General features: G+C 39.3%; 1 protein-coding gene across 17 annotated transcripts in view; it reads left to right on the top strand.

Annotated features, from left to right (window-relative positions):
• nbeaa (neurobeachin a) overlaps positions 1-22,128 on the top strand; it is a 96,955-nt gene that overhangs the window by 69,144 nt on the left and 5,683 nt on the right. For 6 of the 17 annotated variants that reach the window (XM_077504551.1, XM_077504550.1, XM_077504549.1 and 3 more), the window contains 23 exons: positions 1,897-2,033; positions 2,121-2,275; positions 4,516-4,642; positions 5,276-5,395; positions 6,035-6,168; positions 7,908-7,969; positions 9,225-9,289; positions 9,430-9,538; positions 11,372-11,538; positions 11,756-11,880; positions 12,661-12,810; positions 14,551-14,687; positions 14,753-14,870; positions 15,057-15,159; positions 15,225-15,340; positions 15,594-15,706; positions 16,902-17,042; positions 18,741-18,860; positions 18,930-19,082; positions 19,170-19,334; positions 19,412-19,501; positions 20,705-20,897; positions 22,038-22,109. In XM_077504551.1, coding sequence (XP_077360677.1) covers positions 1,897-2,033; positions 2,121-2,275; positions 4,516-4,642; positions 5,276-5,395; positions 6,035-6,168; positions 7,908-7,969; positions 9,225-9,289; positions 9,430-9,538; positions 11,372-11,538; positions 11,756-11,880; positions 12,661-12,810; positions 14,551-14,687; positions 14,753-14,870; positions 15,057-15,159; positions 15,225-15,340; positions 15,594-15,706; positions 16,902-17,042; positions 18,741-18,860; positions 18,930-19,082; positions 19,170-19,334; positions 19,412-19,501; positions 20,705-20,897; positions 22,038-22,109 — 2,872 coding nt within the window. The remainder of the gene's footprint in view (positions 1-1,896; positions 2,034-2,120; positions 2,276-4,515; positions 4,643-5,275; positions 5,396-6,034; positions 6,169-7,907; positions 7,970-9,224; positions 9,290-9,429; positions 9,539-11,371; positions 11,539-11,755; positions 11,881-12,660; positions 12,811-14,550; positions 14,688-14,752; positions 14,871-15,056; positions 15,160-15,224; positions 15,341-15,593; positions 15,707-16,901; positions 17,043-18,740; positions 18,861-18,929; positions 19,083-19,169; positions 19,335-19,411; positions 19,502-20,704; positions 20,898-22,037; positions 22,110-22,128) is intronic. The other 11 variants (XM_077504558.1, XM_077504556.1, XM_077504553.1 and 8 more) reach the window with 6 other exon arrangements.

The following is a 22,128-nucleotide window of genomic DNA, read 5'->3' as shown; positions in this document are numbered from 1 at the left end:
GCGCCGTGCTCTACTTGTTTTGTTTACATTTCAGTAGCATCACCATTCAAGCTACTTCCGTGTTTCCGTGCTCGCGACACGGCGCGCGCGCGCGCAACGAGTGACAACATACAAATGGAGACAGTTAGCAGAAGCCGGTGCCGTACATCTCGGTATTTCCCATGGCTATCGAGTCCTCTCGGTGCACTTGTATGTCCCGGGCCGGCGTTGGTACTGCGCGCGAGCCAAAAAGAATAACTCCCGTGACGATCCAATGCATGGATTCAAACGACACAGGTATGTCCCACAGCCAACACACCAGCTAAGCTAAAAGCACACTGCAAGTATCTCATTTCTCAGTTTGTTGGCTCCCTGTCAATGTCTACAACTAGCATGAGCAGCAGATAGGAGAACTGAGACGTGCCCGCGATTACGACAGCCCAAAAAACAAAATATTAAACAGTAGTGATTCTGTGGTCATCATCGTGTCTCAGATTAAAAAAACAAAAAAGATGTCATACATTAACCAAAAATGAAAGTGATGACAAAAGAAAAAAAAATTGTTAAATACAAAAATTGTTGATTAAAAAGGGAAATGAACTTTTGGAAATATTTTTGCATATATTAAGTGGTTAAAATGTGTTTGATAGATTTATTGTTCCATAAGGTGGCTTCATATTTCTTTTGGCTGGACGGTAGGTTTATTTCATGTCTTAAATTTATGTTTCTGAAATACTTCACAATGTGCAAATATTCTGTTTAATTGTGTTGGTGTCTGTCTAAAGGTTAAATATTTATATTTAACATTAAATTATCAACCTTTTGTTTTCCTGATCCTTATTTTGAAGAGAAAAAACAAACAAACCAAAAAACAATTATAACTGTCAATAACTACTAATAAATATTTAAACTGATACATGTGTACACACTGGAATTGCGGAACAAACAAACAATAGAGGAATTTAGGGGATTTTCATTTTCAACCTGGATAGATTTTTATTTTTTGTTTTATAAAAAGTATTTACGTTACAAGAAGTCAAGAGCGACTGCCTATTTTGTTTTTCATAAAAAAAAAACCTTTATTTTCATGTTAAAAATGCACTTTCAATAAAGTATTTGGAACTCCGTTTCTACTGCATTATTTTTATGTTGAGATGGAGTTATCGGCAGCTGCTGAAAGTAACTAAAAAAGTAACTTTTAATCTAACTTAGTTACTTTTAAAATCAAGTAATCAGTAAAGTAACTAAGTTACTTTTTCAAGGTAACTGTGGCAACACTGATCATATGCTACATTGTGGGCATACATATTTTACCGTTATCGTTGAAAGATTGAATTCCATTCTTTCATTACAAAAAAGTATGTTTCTACCTTATTCCATTCTTTAGTAATCACCATTTGAAAATGGGTCATTTGACATTGAGTGAAAATTAAGATGAGGAAAACAAACTTTTTGTGAAAAGATACATTTTCTCCACAACAGTGACTTTGACACTAATATTTCCTTGTTTCATGACGCTGTGTGAATTAGGTTTAATGTGACAAAGGCTTTGATCATTCACGTTATCCTTGAAACATCAGATTTCATCAGATGTTGTAATTCCATACACCGGCAGCCCATTAAAAAGAGATACAATGCTGCCATCTGCTGGCCATAGTTAGTGTACGTTTTTGATTCTTCGACCCATTGACCAGACAGCGCTGCACTTAGATGTTGCATTGCCCATTGATTTAAAAAAAAAAAAAAAAAAAAAAAAAAAAAAAATTGTAGTTGATGTCATTTAATGTTTATGGCAGCATACATCGTGATTTTACTCATCATTATTAAACGTTCTTTTGCGCTCAGAGAGTTAAGAAGCATCATGAAAAATGTCTGCTTGAAGTTGTGGCAAATTCCGTCTGTCTGTCTCCATTTCAGGAGATCCTGAAGAGCCTGGTAGCCGCTCCGCTGGACGGCGGCGAGTCGGGCCAGGAGTCCGGCCCGACGCCGTACCACCCCGATCCCGCCTTGAAGACTCACCCCATGCTGCCCATGCAGTTCCACTCCTTTGATAGGTCGGTTTCTTCTCCTGTCGATGCTCTTTTGGACTGCCGCCATCATCTCCTCGTCAATAGTACTACCCCACTCTGTCTGTCTCACAGGAGCGTCGTCGTGCCGGTGAAAAAGCCGCCGCCTGGCAGCCTGTCCGTCAATACGGTGGGTACGCCCACCACGGGAGGCGGCGCCGCGGCCGGCAGCACGCCCAACATCTTTGCCGCCGCCACGGCGACGCCCAAGAGCATGATTAACACCACAGGTGACCGATCACATCCATTTGTACGTAAAGTGCATTTGGGCAAAGAATGGGGTCAATGCGACACCTCGTAGAATACTAATGTGCAGATCCATGGGGAAATTGTGTTAGTCAGACGTGCGACGGTGTGCATTCGAGGATCGTAATGGAGCTCCCTCGCATGGATTCCTTTCTATTGATCGCCGTGCTGTCTGCATTAACCACGTCGGGAGCAGGGTGCATTAGGAGAGGAGCATTTATTTTTGATTTTAGATGACTTTCTTTTGTAAGTTACTTTAATTAGTTTCTTTTTATATTGATTGATATTTGGTAGTTACTCTAGTTTGTTCGCTCATTAACGTATAAATACGTTTTATTTTAAATGTGTCCCAAAGACATATTTATACGTTATTTTTTTTTTATTTTTTTAATGCTAGAGCATATCGAAGGCTTTGATACAGCCTCTTAACTCTTTCACTCCCAGCCATTTTCACAGAAACAATCCCGTTCGCTCCTGGCTGTTTTACTGGCTTTTGGCTGATTTTGCAAGGCCCGCAGAATATTGTGTTCTATTGCTATAAAAGCATGGAACCTATCAAAAGAAAGATTAAAGTCTCTACTTTCATCAAGAAAAAAAAGTTTATTTTGTAAGTAATTTGGCTTTTTTTCTACATGGCCCTGGTTGATCCCCTTTGCTCTGCTGCCACCTGCTGGCCGTTTGTGTAATAACTACCATTTCTGCAACCGTTCTTTGCAGTTGAGAGGCTGCATCAAAGCCTTCTGTATGCTCTAGCATAAAAAAACAAATAAAAAAACAAAAACAAATGTATAAATACGTCTTTGGGACACTTAAAATATTTAGAAAACAAAAAACAAAAACGTATTTACACGTTATTGGGAGCAAATGAGATAACTGCAGCGAATGGGAGGAAGAAAATGGTAGTAATTACAAATAGCAGAGTATAAGAGCTCAATCAGGACCAGATGAAAACAAGCTGTTTCCCCACAATTCTAAGCAGATTTGTGAATGATGATGAAACAGCTATATTCTAATTGCTTAAAAACGGAAACAGATAGAAATATACTTTTTTTTTTTTTTTACTGATGAAAGATGAGACTAATCTTTCTTTTGATAGGTTCCATGTTTTTAAAGCAATAGAACACGATATGTGGGCCTTGCAAAATCAGTCAAAATCCAGTAAAGGCCGTTGCTTCGGTGAAAATGGTTGAAAGTCAATGAGTTGATAAGCTGATTTTTTTTACACTATTATTTTATTTCATTAGTTGCTATTAAATTAGCGGCACGGTAGTCGAGTGGTTAGCACGTCCGCTTCCCAGTTCTGAGATCTCCGGTTCGAGTCCAGGCTCGGACCTTCCTGGGTGGAGTTTGCATGTTCTCCCCGTGCCCGCGTGGGTCTTCTCCGGGTACTCCGGTCTCCTCCCACATTCCAAAGACATGCATGGCAGGTTAATTGGGTGCTCCGAATTGTCCCTAGGTGTGCGTGTGAGTGTGGATGGTTGTTTGTCTCTGTGTGCCCTGCGATTGGTTGGCAACCAGTCCAGGGTGTCCCCCTGCCTACTGCCCAGAGCCAGCTGAGATAGGCGCCAGCAGTCCCCGCGACCCTTGTGAGGAATAAGCGGTCAAGAAAATGGATGGATGGATGGATGGATGCTATTAAATTATATTTTTCTTGTAACTATCTGCATTTATTAAGTGTGATTGTATATGTATATTTGTAAATGTACGTGCAGTTATATGCTTATGTCTATACATGTAGTCACATGTACACTGGTATTATGGGAATAAAAAAAATGTATTTAATGATACTTTAATTATTTAGTAAATTAATTTTTGTTTTGTTCTATCCTATGTATTTATGGAATTATTATTTTTTGTTTATTTTTTTAAGAGTTTATTTTGGTTGCCAATTTAGTCATTTTAATTCAATGTATTTTCTCAATCAGCAATAAATGTTAGAATGTTTTATTATTTTTTACATTTTTTATTTTTATATTATATATTTATGTATTATTTTTAAATATTTTATTTATTTTGTAAATATAAAATGAATTAATCAAAATAAATCAATAATTGCGGGGATTGACTAATATTTATTGATCTGTGATAACATCAAATTCCCCAAATTTGGATGTAGCAGGTCATACCCAATGGGCCCCTGACTGATTATAAGTGGTTGATTTATTTTTCAGTCATCTGCATTTTACCTGTGTACTTACTGACTGTACATGTCCGTCTTGTCCAGGCGCCAATGACTCCGCGTCGTCGTCTTCCTCTTCGTCGTCGTCGTTTGTGAACGGGGCCACCAGCAAGAATTTGCCCGCCGTCCAGACAGTGGCTCCCATGCCTGAAGACACCATGGAGAACATGAGGTCAGAACCAGCCTTCCACCACCCCCCGCCTCCCCACTTCCTACTCTTCCTCATATGGCTTCAGTTTTCCTTTACTTCCTGCTTCACCTGCTCTCGCTTCTTCCATTGGTCCTTGTTCTAACCCCCCGCAAATATTCCCGCCCGCCCCGACATGTTTTCAAGGGACCTCTGCAAATGTTATTAGGCTAACAAACTCCTAGAAACTGATACGCACAACAACATTGCACTTGCCCATGAGTTCACATTCTGTGATGTCACATGGTTGGCACTGAGTCAGCATTTTTGTGACGTTCGCCTGTTGGTTGACATTCAGTCACGTCATGTTTTCTCATCAACATTCTGTGATATCACTTCTGGCCATAGGTCATCATTTGATGACATATGATATTGTTACACATCCTTCGGTCCCTTGAAATGTGCTTTACGGATCAAGGTCAATTGACTGCAATTATTATAATAAACATGATCATAATAAAATGTGACCCATAAATGTAATTTGTGTGCCAACTGATTTTTGAATGTGCTTAAATTGGACCTGTTTAGTTTGTTCAAATATTTGAAGGGGGTGGTGTTAGTGCGCACGCACGTCCCTTTAATCATGCGTGTGTGCACGTGTGTGTGTTTGTGTTACAGTGCCTATTGTGAGGTGGCGCAGTGTGCGTTGCGCAGCGGTCAGACGCCCCCTGAGCTCAAGTCGTTTAGCTCTCTGGCAGGCTTCCAGGCAGCCCCCCGAGATGCAGGACAGTGTTTTAGGCAAGGAATAAGTACAAAACGTATGCCCTGTCATGCCCCACCTACATTCACCACATTCATATACACACATACACTAAACTGCTTAAAAACTCAAATAATAATCCATAAATCCAGGTACCAAACTATTGCAGTAATGTCTGAATCTGAAGTTAGCGTTGTTGCAGTTCCACCCCAGTCCAGTAGGTGGCGGTAGTGCATATATAACAACCATAATATGCAACAGATTATTTACAAAAATGCTCAATTATTTAATCAAATAATTCTTTCAAAATTGTGTGTTGTATTTTTTTTTTTAAACAAATGTATTTATATCAATGAACTCAAGTTTTTTTTATTATATATTCTTTTGTATTTTATTCGCAATCAACAAATTGAACAATTATTCAAAAAATAATTAAGAAAAAAATAATAATGAAAAATTGTTCAGTGTCTAATAAGAAATTGTATTTTGTGAAAAAAATAAAAAATAAAATGTCATTTGATACTTAAGGCCGCATCACAATTAGTGCGTGTGTGTCTTTCCTCCCTTTTTGTTTTGCCTCATACGCTCCCCCGCCCGCATGTTCACACCCTCGCCCAACTATGGCGTCACCAGCGGGGCTAACGTTGACTTGCCGTCTCCCCCTCCTCCCCTCGCAGCATCACCACCAAGCTCGAGCGAGCCCTGGAGAAGGTGGCGCCGCTCCTGAGGGAGATCTTTGTGGACTTTGCGCCCTTCCTGTCCCGCACGCTGCTGGGGAGTCATGGGCAGGAATTGCTCATTGAAGGTACAGGTGCTGTACAACAAAACCTTTCTACTCTACGCGTCTCAGTGCTCTCGCACACGCCGCCCACCCTGTCCGCTCACAGTCGTGAGTGAGTGAGTGAGTGAGTGAGTGAGTGGATATGGAAATGGAAATGAATGATTGGAATAGGCGAATGAGTGAATGGATAGGTAAACTTTAGGCAAGTGGGTAGATGAACACGTGAGTGCACAGGTGAATGAGAGAGCACAAGTGAGAATGTGAATATATAAATCAGTGGAATAGGTGAGTGAGTGAATTGTTATGTAAACTTTAGGCAAGTGAGTGCGTAGATGAACAAGGGAGTGGATGAGTGAATGAGTGACTGGTCACCTCAGTGAGTGAGAGAGGATACTGTATGTAGATGAATGATTGAAATAGGTGAGTGAATGGATCGCTAAACTTTAAGCAAGTTGAGTAGGTAGATGCACGAGTGGATAGGTGAATGAGTGAGGGTTAAGGCCAGTGAGTGAGAGAGGATATGTACATGAGTGATTAGAATAGGCAAGTGAGTGAATGAGTGAATGGATAGGTAAACTTCAAGTGAGTGAGTGAGTGAGTGAGGCTATATACATGAGTGATTAGAATAGGCAAGTGAGTAAATGAGTGAATGGATAGGTAAATTTCAGGCAAGTGAGAGCGTAGATGAACAAGTGAGTGGATGAGTGAATAAGTGAGTGGTCATCTCAATGAGTGAGTGAAAGAGAGGATATGTAGATGAGTAATTAGAATAGGTGAGCGAATGGATAGCTAAACTTTAGGCAAGTTGAGTGGGTAGATGAACGAGTGGATAGGTGAATGAGTGAGGCTTAAGGCAAGTGAGTGAGAGAGGATATGTACATGAGTGATTAGAATAGGCAAGTGAATAAATGAGTGAATGGATTGGTAAACTCCAGGTAAGTGAGTGGGTAGATGAATGAATGAGTGCATGATTAGTTATCCCAGTGAGTGGATGCGGATATGTAAATGAGTGGAATAGCTGAGTGAGTGAAACTAGGCAAGTGAGTGCGTAGATGAACGAGTGAGTGGTCATGTCATCTCAGTGAGAGTGAGAGAGCGAGAGAAAAGGGTGAATGGATAGCTAAACTTTAGGCAAGTTGAGTGCATAGATGAACGAGTGGATAGGTGAATGAGTGCGGGTTAAGGCGAGTGAGTGAAAGAGGATATGTACATGAGTGACTAGAATATTAGAATGGGCGAGTGAGTGAGTGAGTGTGGATTAAGTGACTGAATAGGTGAGTGACTGACTGGTCATCTCAGTGTGTGAGTGTGCAGGTGAATGAGTGAATGATTGAGTTAGGTGATGAATGACTGTGGGTTTTGTTTCGTCTTCGAGCTGGCTGCTTCACTCATTCACCAAGCAGGTATGACGTCCTTTCTCGTAATGTGTAGCATCAGCTAATGCTAATAATAAATTATTGATTATTATTATTAACATCATGACGGCAGTTTCCTGGTTTGGAAAGATGCGCTTGACACTTCCTGCTGCTCACCTGCTTCTTGGTGTCCTGTTCTTGTCCTCCACTGTCTTCATGTCTTCTTCTCCTTTTTCTTCTTCCTCACTTCTTTTTCTCCTTTCCTTTTTCCTGCTCTTCTGATCTTGTTTGCTTTGTCTTCTCTGTTGCATGCTTTTTATAAACTCTTCAATTTGGACACGTCCAGATGATATTTTGGGCTCTGCGTGTTTGTGACCAGAAATACTTGTGACTAAGTGTGTCCACGCACTGCAGGTCTGGTGTGTATGAAGTCCAGCACGTCGGTGGTGGAGCTTGTCATGCTGCTCTGCTCTCAGGTCAGTTCTTATACGGGGACGAGGACCGGTCTCATGTCGGTTTCCCACGCAGGCATGAAAGGAAGCCTCTCGTGTTTATTGATCAGCCCTGCAGCATGTGTCGAAGCGGCGCATTGCAGATGTAATGCAATATGAATGTCCTTTAAGATTGTCTTCTTGGGGCTACAGAATAAAAAACAAAACAAAACGATTCTTCAGCCATTAAGAAAAGATTATATGAAAAGAAACAAAATGCTCATGAATACAATTAAATGGTACCGAGGGATGTCAAACATTCTAATTAAAAATCTGCAAAATTACAACTTTTACCTTGAAAAACATGTCTTTTTCTGGAAAGTAAAATTTGAATTAAATTTTTTCTTGAATCGGGAATGACTTTTTATATAAAAAAAAATAAAGGACTTTTCTGGGGGAAAATGTAAGAAAATGTATTTTATCTATAAAAATACAACTTGGTAAGATTCCAACTTCTTTTTTTCTTGTGTAAATGTTTTTCGCTAGAAAATTATCTTCTTTTTTTTTCTTTTTTAAAAATGTGTTACTTAAATATAATTTTAAAATGGACCGACCTGAACCATGTGACTTCTCTCAGCCAATCAGCAAAAGAATATTTGTGAAATTAGCTTCATGAAATTACACTAATTTAAAATGAAATTGAAAAAATGAAATAAAATTTCTGACGACAGTATACTGTTTAATAAATGCAATACAGTTATTAAACATGAGAATGAATAATTCCATATTACGGTGTTAAACAACAATAATGCTAACAATGTATGGATATTGAAAGCAACTTACCCCACATTAGTTTTGCTCTTTTTCTTCTTCTTCTTCTTCTTCTAAAAAAAAAAGACGACTTTAGCACTCCAATTATTGTCTTTAAGTTTCCCGTGTTCTTGTGTGGAGCTCCGTCACAGTTGTGTTCCATCAGGGAGCTTTTGGTTCAGCTTTCTCCTCCTCGTCTCCTGCTCCTGCTCCTCCTCCCTCGTGTAGTGTTACCCGGGCAGGCTCCGGCCTTCCCGCCATTAGAGGCCCAGGAGAGGAAACCGGAGTCCAGATATCGATCACGTAACGGGAGACGCTCTTCCTCGTGCGTCCTTGGGGGCCCTAAAAAGCTTCCATTAGCATGCAGCTAATGTGCAGCACTCATCGCTTCGAGCGACTCCCCTGCTCTCCGCACTGATGCCCAAAAAAGCAGCGCGAGTTTGTCGTTTTCTTGAAGAAGAAATGTAAATGAGTGCTTGTTGTGTTTTAGGAATGGCAGAATTCCATCCAGAAAAACGCAGGACTGGCTTTCATTGAGCTTATCAATGAAGGAAGGTAACTACAGTCAATGTCACGCACGCATTTGGTGGGATAACAACTAAAATTTGCCAGTTGAAATAATGTATAGATTAGAGTTCTCAATAACTGGTAAGTCCCAATCCATGTGTCATCTTGAGGCGTGTGTATGTTGTCAGACTGCTGTGTCACGCCATGAAGGATCACATCGTGCGCGTAGCCAACGAGGCCGAGTTCATCTTGAACCGCCAGCGAGCAGAAGATGTGCACAAGCACGCCGAGTTTGAGGTATGTGCAGCGGTGCCCCCTGGCTGTAAATATTTCACTGGAAATGTTTATGATGCAGTTCTTAAAACGGTATGCCGCCTAGGGTTATATAAAAAAAATATATATATAGGATTTTTATCTTGAAAAAATATGCCCTTTTCTGGAAATGTTTACTTTTTACTGGAATAAAATACTACTGGTACTTTTTATCATTTACCAAAATCTGGGGGGAAACGTACAGCTTTTTATCTTAGATAATATAACCTTTTCTGTAATCTCACAGAAAGAAAGAAAGAAAACTAATCTTGCAGAATGACTTTTCTGGAAAAGTATGCCTTTTTCTGCACATGCTTTTTGTCTTAGGAAATACAATAGATAAATAATAAACATTTCTAATACAGTGTTCCCTCGTTTTCCGCTGGGGTTAGGTTCCAAAAAATACCCGCAATAAATGAAATCCGCGAAGTAGTTAGCTTTATGTTTTACAATTCTTCTAAATGTTTTAAGGCTCTAAAATCCCCTACCACACAATTTAGACACTTTTCTCATTGAGGCATTTACATGTTCTCACATTTCTCTCTTGTTCAAACATTGATAATGTTCAAAACTTCATAGATTTTATAAAATGGGTATATTACTGCAAAAAAATATGCAAAATTGCACTTAAAAAAAAATCCGCGATACAGCGAGACCGCGAAAAGTGAACCGCGTTATAGCGAGGGAAGACTGTAATTTAAAAAAAAACAAAAAACAAAAAAACACTTTTAATCTAAATTTTTTTTACTTTTTTCTTGAAAAAAAAAGAAGCTTTAATCTTGCCAAATAGGAATTTTCTGGAATTTATTTATTTTTATTTCATTTGGAAAAGTACGACTTTTTTTTTTCTGCATGTGCTTTATGTCTAAAAAATGTAACTTTTTGTAGAAAAAAAACAAAAAAAAACTTTTAATCTACGAATTACTTTTTTCTCGAAAAAAACTCTTTTAATGTTGTAAAAGAAGACTTTTCTGGAAAAATAATTAAAAAAGAAAAAAAAAAGCTTTAATATTGCGAAATAGGACTTTTCTGGAGTTTTTTTTTTTTTTTTTTCATTTGGAAAAGTATGACTTTGTTCTGCATGTGCTTTTATGTCTTAGAAAATGTAACTTTTTGTAGAAAAAAAACCTTTTAATCTACTAATTACTTTTTCCTCACAAAAAAAACTTTTAATCTTGTAAAAGAAGACTTTTCTGGAAAAATCATTTAAAAAAACAAAAAAATAAACAAAAAAAGGCTTTAATATTGCCAAATAGGACTTTTCTGGAATATTTTTTTTACATTTAGAAAAGTATGACTTTGTTCTGCATATGCTTTTTGTCTTAGAAAATGCAATTTTTTTTGTAGAAAAACTTTTTTCTCAAAAAAAAAAAAATCTTGCAAAAGAAGACTTTTCTGGAATAAACTTTTTTTAAATTACAAAAAAAACTTTAATTTTGCCAAATAGGACTTTTCTGGATTTTTTTTTCCATTTGGAAAAGTTGAGTGAGTGAGTTTGAGTGAGAGTGGATTAAGTGACTGTATAGGTGCTGTATATACTTTTTCTATATGTGCTTTTTGTCTTATAAAATGTAACTTTGTGTAGAAATTTAATTTAAAAAAGAAACAACAAAAAACTTTTAATCTTGCAAAATAAGACTTCTGGAAATTAAAGAAAAAAAAGCTTTAACCTTGTAAAATAGAACATTTATGGATTATTTATTTATTTATTTATTTTTATTTAATTTTTAAAAATCTGACTTTTTCTGCAGCTATGAATGCTGAGCATCGAAATGTTTTCATGAATTGTTTTTTTTTTTTTTTTTTTTTTTTTTGCAGTCGAACTGCGCCCAGTACGCGGCCGACCGTCGCGAAGAGGAGAAGATGTGCGACCACCTGATCAGCGCCGCCAAGCACCGGGATCACGTGACCGCCAACCAGCTGAAGCAGAAGATCCTCAACATCCTGACCAATAAGCACGGAGCTTGGGGCACCATGTCGCAGAGGTCAGTCGTCACATTGCACTGGTGGAGCAGCATTCGGCTCATTAGCCAAGGTTTTTTTTTTTTTTTGTTTTTTTTAAACACTGTTCTGTTTGTCATCACAAGGTGACTCCATGATTATTGCAAGTAGAAAAATATCTCTGAATATTATGACCCTACAATCAATTTTTACTCTCAGGCCTGACATTTATTGTCTCCTCCCTTTGTGTGTCTGTTTCAGCCAATTGCACGACTTTTGGCGCCTGGACTACTGGGAGGACGACCTGCGCCGAAGACGGAGATTCGTGAGGAACGCCTTCGGGTCCACGCATGCCGACGTGGCGCTCAAATGTCTCGATGACTACGGTCAGTTTCAAAGTTTTTTATTTTTTTACTTTTCCCCCCTCAATTTTCATCCAATCGTGTCCAAACTAGGATATAGGACACACAGCTTTATTGTCAAGGAGCTTGCCAATAATTTAATAAAAGGCCATTGACATAAAACCATACTGAGTCAAAACTCAAATTATACGTCTTGGTGAGGCCTTCCCAGATTTGTAACTTTGATGTCAATATATCGTCATATGGTGATGTAATAACCAAAAAGCATGATTTTTTTTTTTTTTTAAGATGGAAAATATCTCTTAAATAGTCTAAAAACCCATTTGCAATAAACCTCATCATGTCATGACTCAAATTAGATGTCTTGATGATGCATTGCCAAATCTGTAGTTATTTCTTCAAAAATGACGATATAATATCCAAATATATGTTTTAAACTCAAATGTGTCTGAATGACAAAAATCAATTTGCAGCAAACCACATTGAGTCATACCTCAAATTGAAGGTCTTAACGAGGGCTTCTCAGATCTGTAATTATGTTGTTGATATGTCCTCAAAGGATGACGTAATGTCACGAAAACATATGGTTACGACGGAAAATGTGACTCATAACCTCAAAAATCCATTTGTGGTAAAACCCATCAAGTCGTACCTCAAACTAGAGGTCCTGATGAGAGCTTCCCAGATCTGCAATTATTTTCTCTCTATCTCTTCATATCATGACGTAAAAGCCCAAAATGTTTTCCCTCAAAAGTGTCACATGAAGTTCACAAACTGTTCACGCTTCACATCTTCTCCAATCAGGCACAGAGGAAGAAGAGGAAGGCGTCAAGTCCAAGAAGACCTTCCGCAGCCAGTCGGTGGTTGCACAGAACCCGGAGGCCGAGTTGATGCTGGAGGGCGACGACGACGCTGTAAGCCTGCTGCAGGAGAAAGAGATCGACAACCTCGCGGGTAAGACAAAACGGCCTGCCGCTGCGTGATGCGCTCTCGGCGCGCCCCCTGCTGACAGAACTGTCTTTTATTTCTAGCGCCTTTCCGACCGCGACTTTTTACTTCCAGAGGCAAGTTGTGCTGGATTTCAACTGTGGCAGACTAACAAAAGAACAGATGATCATTAACACAATCATATACAGTGTTCCCTTGTTTATTGCGGGTTCATCTTTCACGGCCTCGATGTTTTGTGGATTTTTTGCAGTGTGCTTTTTTTTTTTTTTTTTTTTTTTTTTTTTTTTTTTTTTTTGATAGCTTGCTTTTTGGTTTGTTTATTTTTTTTGTCTTTGTGCAGCCATATCTCTCGAAACCTACGTCCACGTACTACGTACTGGGGACATATGGCCATCCGCGGATTCGTCTCGACGAGACCTTTCAAACGGTGTCTGTCCCGTCACTCCACGACATTGCATTCCGGAGATAGAAAATATATACTGAGCTGTATAACTAGTAAATTATAAAAAACAAACATACTTTTAATGAAAAAAATGACTGTAAATGAAAAAAAAACAAATGAATGAAAAAGCATTAATAATAAACTAGAAATTAGAGCAAAAAGAAAAAACATAATACATGAAAAAAAATACTGTGCTCTATACTGTAATAAGTAAATTTAAAAAAAAAACATACTTGGAAAAATGGAAAAAAATGAATGTAAATGAAAAAAGAACATATATGATGAATGTAAAAGCATTTATAATGAAGTAAATTCATACCAAAACAACAACAACAAAATAAAATATATATATATATATATATATATATATATATATGTGTATATATATATATATATATATATATATATGTGTATATATATATATATATATATGTGTATATATATATATATGTGTATATATATATATATATATGTGTATATATATATATATATATATATATGTGTATATATATATATATGTGTATATATATATATATATATATATGTGTATATATATATATATATATATATATATATGTATATATATATATATATGTATATATATATATATATATATATATATATATATATATGTATATGTAATAAACGAAAAAAAAATAAAAATTAAAGGATCATTGTGCAGTTTTGTCACTTTTTTTTTATTCACAACTGCCTCCTCTGGCCCAAAGTGTAACTGCAGCATCTGTGTTAGGCTCGTTCATTGTGCGCGTGTGAGTACATGCACGATCTTAAAGTGACAGCCGCAATTAACAAACGAAGACATGACTTCAAATGAGTTAAGAAAAACTCCATCCCTCCCCTCACAAAGAAACTGTGGAATGTGTGGGGTTCTGCACACTCGACTATAAAGGGAAGATAAAAGCTGATAGATGCAGTCAGAGTATAATAGCCAGGGCTCTTTGTACTCATCTGCGCATAGGTGGAGCATGTGTAATGTTGAAAAAGCTTTAACATTAGCTTTTTAAACGGCACAATGCACCTTTAACGCGGATTTCCATTATCGTGGGTAATTTTTGGAACGGAACACCCGCGATAAACGAGAGAACACTGTAATTCGATTGACCACACAATTTTTGACAGAATTATTTTTATTTTTAACGGCAAAAACAACCTAATAAACAAATGTGTTCCTCCGCTGAGATTTACGAGTCTCACAAAACAAACGTCAGCGATGCTAATCAACAACCGAACTCGAAATTAGCTTTCATTTCCCACTTAACGTTTTGTGACGTCGCCCCTTGTAGGACCGGTGGTGCTGAGCACGCCCGCCCAGCTGGTGGCGCCAGTGGTGGTGGCCCGCGGAACGCTTTCCATCACTACCACCGAGATCTACTTCGAGGTGGACGAGGATGACCCCGCCTTCAAGAAGGCTGACGCCAAGGTGAGGACACGCAAACCGTGTGGCACACGCCTCGCGTCGTCGTAATCTTCTCGTTGTGGTTGCAGGTGTTGGCCTACTCGGAGGGTCTACACGGCAAGTGGATGTTCAGCGAGATCCGAGCCGTGTTTTCCAGACGCTACTTGCTACACAACACTGGTCTGGAGGTCTTCATGGCCAACAGGAGTAAGAAGATGGCAGTCGGAAATGCACATTTTAGGCCATTTACATGATTTTTGGACAGATGGATGATTGCTAGATTATGAAGTACTTTGAGTTTCTGCATTTGCATTGCCATTTAGGAAACTACTGTGTCCCTCCTTTGAAAATATCGCATGTGTGATTAATAACGATTTTCTTCTTCCTCATCAGCATCGGTGATGTTCAACTTTCCCGACCAGGCCACGGTCAAGCGGGTGGTCTACAGCCTCCCGCGGGTGGGCGTGGGAACCAGCTACGGTCTGCCTCAAGCCAGGTAGGTAGCATGCTGACAAACTTGTTGTCTTTCGACCGCTGACATGCGTGCGTTTGTGTGTGCAGGCGCATCTCACTGGCCACTCCGCGCCAGCTCTTCAAGTCGTCCAACATGACGCAGCGTTGGCAGCGACGGGAGATCTCCAACTTCGAGTACCTCATGTTCCTCAACACCATAGCGGGTTAGCATACCGTTTGCAAAGAAAATAGTATACTTTTTTTTGTTTTTTTTTGTTTTTTTGTTTTTGTTTTTTTTGTTTTGTTTTTTATAAACAACGTCAAAGATTATTTTTTCTGTAAAGACTGACGTCATGAATGCAGCTAGCATACACGTTTTCATCAAGACCTTGACTAAGCCTTGCGTACTTTTAGTGTGATAAGTCACACATTCCTTCGACCCGCCGTTGGAAACGTTTGCGATGTTGTCGTCCACAGGGAGGACGTACAACGACCTGAACCAGTACCCCGTCTTCCCCTGGGTGCTGACCAACTACGACTCGGAGGAGCTGGACCTCACGTTGCCCGGCAACTTCCGAGACCTTTCCAAGGTTCGAGTGCTCGTACGCTTTCATGCTCATATGCAACTCGTTAGCTGTCGGAAAGTCAAAACGTCCTGTTGGCGTATAGACGGAAGACATTATTAGCAAAAATCCATGTCTGGGGAAAAAAACAACATGTTGAGTCAGCCATATTAAGCTCATTTTGGTCTTTTCCAGGGGTCGTTCTTGGTTTTTGTCTGATCGGAACCAAATTGGAAGCACATGGGTGACAGTAAAAGGCATAATGTTAAAATTTTCATTTTTATGTGGGAGTGATAGACTAGTTTTCCAAAATGTCAACATAATTTCTTAATTAATTAATTTATTTATTTCTTTATTTATTTTAAATTATTTTAAATGAAAAGTGGAGAGAGTTCCCAGTGTCAGAGTTAGAATCATGCCAAAACCCCGTAAACACAAAAAACGTGATCTACGTACACAAAATGTGATCTACGTACACAAAATCTGATCTACGTACACAAAAAAGCATATCTTCAATTACAAAAAATAAATAAATCTTTCAAGTGCAAAAAATTTGTTTGCGTACGTAAAAAGCAATTCTACAACTACGGATAAAAGTCGTGTAACATTCGGCAGTGATATTCTGCCGAGCAGTTCTACGTACCGAAAACCCAAAATCCAATTTGAATAAATCCATAAATGAAAAGTTTCCTGTATATCAAATGGTGACAAACTCATGTGAAATACAAACATAGCTAATTTGTGCTTTTCTTCGGGGTTCGTAAAAGGTTTTAAAAGATCTTTGCAGACAGTGAAAAATAGCCTCAATATGTTTGAAATGTATTTGCAACAAAAGCTGTCTGCGAACATCTTACAAATCCTGATGAAAATCCCAAATTCGCTATGTTGGCAAGCATTCACCGCTCAGTGAGATAGCGGCTTTAACGACCTTCAGATTCGTAAAAAAGCAGATGGCGATATTTGCCAAAATGCCAAATATCAGCACCAATAATGTGGGAAGAACATGGCAGCAAAATTTGATGACTTGCCGTCAAACAGGAAAGCTGTTTTCCTTTAGTCATGAAAAATTTGGTAGGTATGGCTACCATGACGAGACCCACAAAAAGGTCTTAAGAAGCCATGCCCGAAAACATATGCAAAGGGCACATCCTACTGAAAAAAAAGCCATACTGACATCCTGTTTTTTTATGTTTTTTTTTTTGTTTTGTTTTTTTTCCTGCAGCCCATCGGTGCTCTGAACCCCAAGCGGGCTGCGTTCTACGCTGAGCGTTACGAGACATGGGACGACGACAGCGCGCCGCCGGACCACTACGCCACACTCTACTCCACGGCTCACTCCACCCTCATGTGGATGCTCAGAATAGTAAGTAACATGATACTTTTGGTGGACCAAAACTGCCAAAATTCAAAATAAATGAATGACTAAATAAATAAACGCCTAAATAAATAAATAAATGACTCAGTAAATAAATGACTAAAAGTGAAAATAAAAACGGATATAAAAATATAATTAAAAAATTAGATACAAATGTATTTATTTATGTCTCCAAGGAGTCCTCGAGTTACATCATAGTTCTGTTCCTACGTTAGCGGTTTAACCTGAATTTCGACTTAAGTCGAATTTCCCCATTAAAGTCAATATTTACATCAAAATAATTTACATTAAAATGATACTAAAAAAACAAAAGATGCTGTCCGACTGTCTGACTGAAGCCCAAGTATTTGCCGATGTTTGTCGGTGTCTCTCCTTTCTGTGATCTTTTTATGATGTTTAGCTTGGTTTCCATCGTAACTGTTTTTCATTTGGCTGGATCAACATTGATAGAAGACGTAGCTTTCTTCTTCTTTGGTGCCATGATGTGGAAAAAAAGTGTGCAAAATCCAAAGATACTCCCACAAGTGCACAAGCGCTAGCGCTAGCTAAGGGCTAAATAACGGATGAGGGGAAAACACTGCGGCCAAAATGGTGGATAAGGAGCCAAAATGGTGGCCCGGGCGTAACCGTTGCAAAGTCGAAACATGTCGAGTGCGCCTTAACTCGAGGACTCCCTGTATTTGTTTGTTTGTTCGTTTTTAGTTCCATTTCTATTTATTTTTTGAATATAATTTTCATATTATATATTTTTTTAGAACCGTTTTTATTTTCACTGTTAGTTGTTTATTTATTTAGTCATTTATTTATTTATTTTGTCATTTATTTATTTAGTCATTTAGTTATTTATTTATTTTGTCATTTATTTATTTATTTATTTATTTATTTATTTAGTCATTTAGTTATTTATTTAGTCATTTATTTATTTATTTATTGGGTAATTTATTTATTTAGTCATTTATTTATTTATTGTTTCATTTATTTAGTCATTTATTTATTTAGTTAGTTACTTAATTATGTAGTCATTTATTTATTCATTTATTTTATTTATTTAGTCATTTATTTATTTATTTATTTAGCAATTTATTTATTTTTAATTCTGGCAGTTTTGATCTATACCGCCAAGTCGAACAGTTATTCAAATGAGGGGGCGGTGTGTGTCTTGGGTTGGACTCCGCCGATGGCAAACTGCCCGTCATTGGTCGAGTTAGCAGCTCGGTGAACAAGGAAGTCTTGCCGGCTTGCAATGGAGCGCTCCAACAATGGACGACTATCTTGTCCACTGTCTGCTCTCACTTGTTGTCTAACAACTCAAGTCGCAAGTTGAGGTGACAGTGGACACGATTTTCTAATTATATATTTTTTATATTCATTTTTATGTTTCACTTTTAGTCATTTATTTATTTAGTTAGTTAGTTAGTTAGTTAGTTATTTTTAATTCTGGCAGTTTTGATCTATACGGCCAAGTCGAACAGTTATTCAAATGAGGGGGCGGTTCCAAGTGTGTCTTGGGTTGGACTCCGCCGATGGCAAACTGCCCGTCATTGGTCGAGTGAGCAGCTCGGCGCACAAGGAAGTCTCACCGGCTTGCAGTGGACGACTATCTTGTCCACTGTCGCCTCAAGTTGCGACTTGATTTGCTAGAGGTCAAGTCAAGTCCAACCAGACGCGTGTGATTTCCGTCCACAGGAGCCCTTCACCACCTTCTTCCTCAACGCCAACGACGGCAAGTTTGACCACGCCGACCGAACCTTCTCCGGTATCGGCCGCTCGTGGAGGAACTGCCAGCGGGATACGGCGGACGTGACGGTAAGTCGGCCCGTCGAGGCGTCCGCCTCCTCGCGTCACCCCCTAACGCCGTTGCGGCGGTTCCGGCAGGAGCTGATCCCGGAGTTCTACTACCTGCCCGAGATGTTCGTCAACAGTAACGAGTACGAGCTGGGCGTGCGCGACGACGGGCTGCCCGTCTGCGACGTGGAGCTGCCCGTATGGGCCAAGAAGCCGGAAGACTTTGTGCGCATCAACCGCATGGTGAGGGCCGACGTTTCGGGCGAACGTCACGCGGCGTGTCGTGCCGCGTCGGGGGCCTGAAAGCGTTCCTCGCCGCTTCCCGTCTAGGCGCTGGAGAGCGAGTTCGTGTCGTGCCAGCTGCACCAGTGGATCGACCTGATCTTCGGATACAAGCAGCGGGGCCCCGAGGCGGTGCGGGCACTCAACGTCTTCAACTTCCTGGCGTACGAGGGCGCCGTCAACCTGGACATCCTGGACGCGGCGCAGCGGGAGGTTAGCGGGTTCGGGGGCGCCGCGACCTGTCCGGGCTCGGACGTGTTCTCTCGACTGACGCTTACGTGTCCGTGCAGGTGATGGAAGCGCAGATTCAGGCGTGCGGGCAGATCCCGTCCCAGCTGCTCATTGAGCCGCACCCGCCTCGATCCTCCGCCATGCACTTGGTGAGGCGCGGCGACCGATCCAATCACACGTTACCTGTCTATCCTCATTCGCCATCGTCCAGAAGCGAGTTTCTTAACTGGCTTGACAGGCCCATTCAATACAGACATGCAAGTCTCTGTAAACTTTCATTTGTTTTAAAGCTGTCAAAATTAATCAACAAATAATCGATTTTCAAATGAATTGACAACTATTTTAATAATGAAGTAATTGTTTAGAGCCATATTTTTTTTAAAACTCATTCACTTCTAGCCATTTTCACTGAGACAATCCCCTTCACTCCTGTTTTACTTACGTTTGACTGATTTTCCAAGGTCCGCAAAATATTCTCTTCTAGTGCTATAAAAAATGCTTCCACCTGCTGGCCATTTTTTATAATAACTACCATTGCTTTAAGCCACCTCTTCATGTCATAATCTGCATTAAAGCCTTATGTATGCTGTTGCATAAAAAAAATAATAATAATAATAATGTAAATACGTTTTTGGGAGTGAAGAACAAAGTAGCAAAAACATGTTTACACGTTTTTGGGTTTGAATGAATTAATGTAAAATTGTCCACATCATCTAATTTCAGCATATCAACAGTAATCGTTCACTTATTTCTGTAGTCTTTCATGAAAGAAGACTGATTACCTTCTGTGTTTAATCCAAATAAGACATTTGCAAACATCTGTTTTTACTTTGGAAAACAACGACCGAATCGGTAACATAGTACAACATCAATCCCCCTTTTTCTTAATCACTATATGGATACGAAGTACGTAATAAACACCAATCACTGGTTAATAAACAGTAATCACTTGGGACGATGCTTTTGTAATACACTTTAATGCAAAATTAAAATGAATCAGATTAATCGATTGAATAATCTATAGATTATTAGATTAATCTAAAAATATTTGCTAGTGACAGCACTTATTTGTTTTCCACAAGTTTGAAGTGGACTTGTGGGCTGAAATGTGGACATTTTTAGTCAGAAGGGATTTTTCGAGAGATTTGTTGCTGTTTAGCCTCTCCGCTTCCTCCATGTCGACCCGAACTCTTGCTCCTTGGTGTGAACCTCCCGTGACCCTCGTCTCCCGCTAATCTTGCCTTTTTCCCGTCCCTCCTTTCCTCCCCGGTTCTGTCTCCTCCTCCATTTCCATACCCTTCGTCCTCCTCCTCTTCCTCTTCCTGGCTGTCTCTCTCTGTCTGTCTCACCAGTGTTTCCTTCCTCAGAGTCCTCTGATGTTTAAGGATCAGATGCAGCAGGACGTGATCATGGTGCTCAAGTTCCCGTCCAACTCCCCCGTCACACACGTGGCCGCCAATACGCTGCCCCACCTCAGCATCCCCGCCGCCGTCACCGTCACGTGCAGCCGCCTCTTCGCCGTCAACCGCTGGCACAACACTGTCGGTCAGTCTGTCTCTCTACACCGGATGTGCAGATCTATTCTCATGTATCGGCACTTTTAGAGGAAACAAATGTATTCTTGAATTGTGTAGTTTGTTGCAGATGAGCCACATGTTCTCGAGTCAAATTGTAGCCTTCAAGATATGCCAAATTATATCTGAGTTTAATCATATTCTAGATGAGCCATTTGATGTTTTTGAACGATTCTAGATAAGCCAAAGATCTCATTTGGGAACTGCCCCAATTTTGTTCTTGAATTGTACCGTTTCCCGCCTGATAAGCCAAAGGTCATACTTGAATCAATAGTATGGTTCTAGATTAGCCAAATATCCAAAATATTGAAGGGAATAGCATCATTCTAGATGACTGGAATTATATTGCTTTAGGTGAGCCACGTATCACAAATATTTGCCTTGAAAGGAATCAAATTGGAATGAAATTGTAGGGTTTTAGAGGCAAAAAGCTCAAATATCATTCTTGATCCATATCATTCTAGATTTGGCAACTGTCACACTTGTGCTCTCATATTATTCTAGATGAGCCATTTAAATGTATTTGAATTAAGTTGTATGATTCTAAATAGGCCAAAGTTCTCAAGTATCATTCTAGATTTGGCTGTCCTAATTTTGCTCTTGTATTGTTTCCTGCTCAATAAGCCAAATGTCATTCTTGAATTGTATTGTTCTAGATGAGCCACGTATCCTAAATGTTGGTCTTGAAAGGAATCGGCTTGTTTGAGATTAGAAGTGTACTGTTCTTAAGTGAAATTTTATCGTTCTAGATGCGGCAAATATTGTTCTTGGTGTCGTTCCAGATGAGCGATTTCGTGTCCTTGAATGACGTGTAAGGTTTTCAGTGTCACAGGATATAATTTTTGATTCATATTGTATGATTCTAGATTAAGCAAAGGTCCTAAATATTCTTCTTGAACCGTATTGTATACTTTGTTCCGTTTTAGATCAGCCAGATATTTTTCCGGGACGGAATCTCACCTTTCTCAATGAACCAAATTTCACTTATGAATCTTATTGTGTCATTCCAGATCATTGAGAAATTGTTCTAGACAGGAATCATTTATTTATTTGAAGATGAGGCAAATATCTGATCATATTGTTGAAGTGCATTGTGTTGGACTGCTTGCAGGCCTGCGAGGTGCACCGGGATATTCCCTGGAACAGGCTCACCACCTTCCCATCGAGATGGACCCTCTCATAGGTCAGTTTGCTTCTCGTAT

The sequence above is a fragment of the Festucalex cinctus genome, chromosome 18 (assembly GCF_051991245.1).
Source record: "Festucalex cinctus isolate MCC-2025b chromosome 18, RoL_Fcin_1.0, whole genome shotgun sequence".
In the NCBI taxonomy this organism is placed as follows: domain Eukaryota; kingdom Metazoa; phylum Chordata; class Actinopteri; order Syngnathiformes; family Syngnathidae; genus Festucalex; species Festucalex cinctus.
Note: the sequence above shows the minus strand (reverse complement) of the source record. Positions and strands in the feature narration are given on the sequence as shown.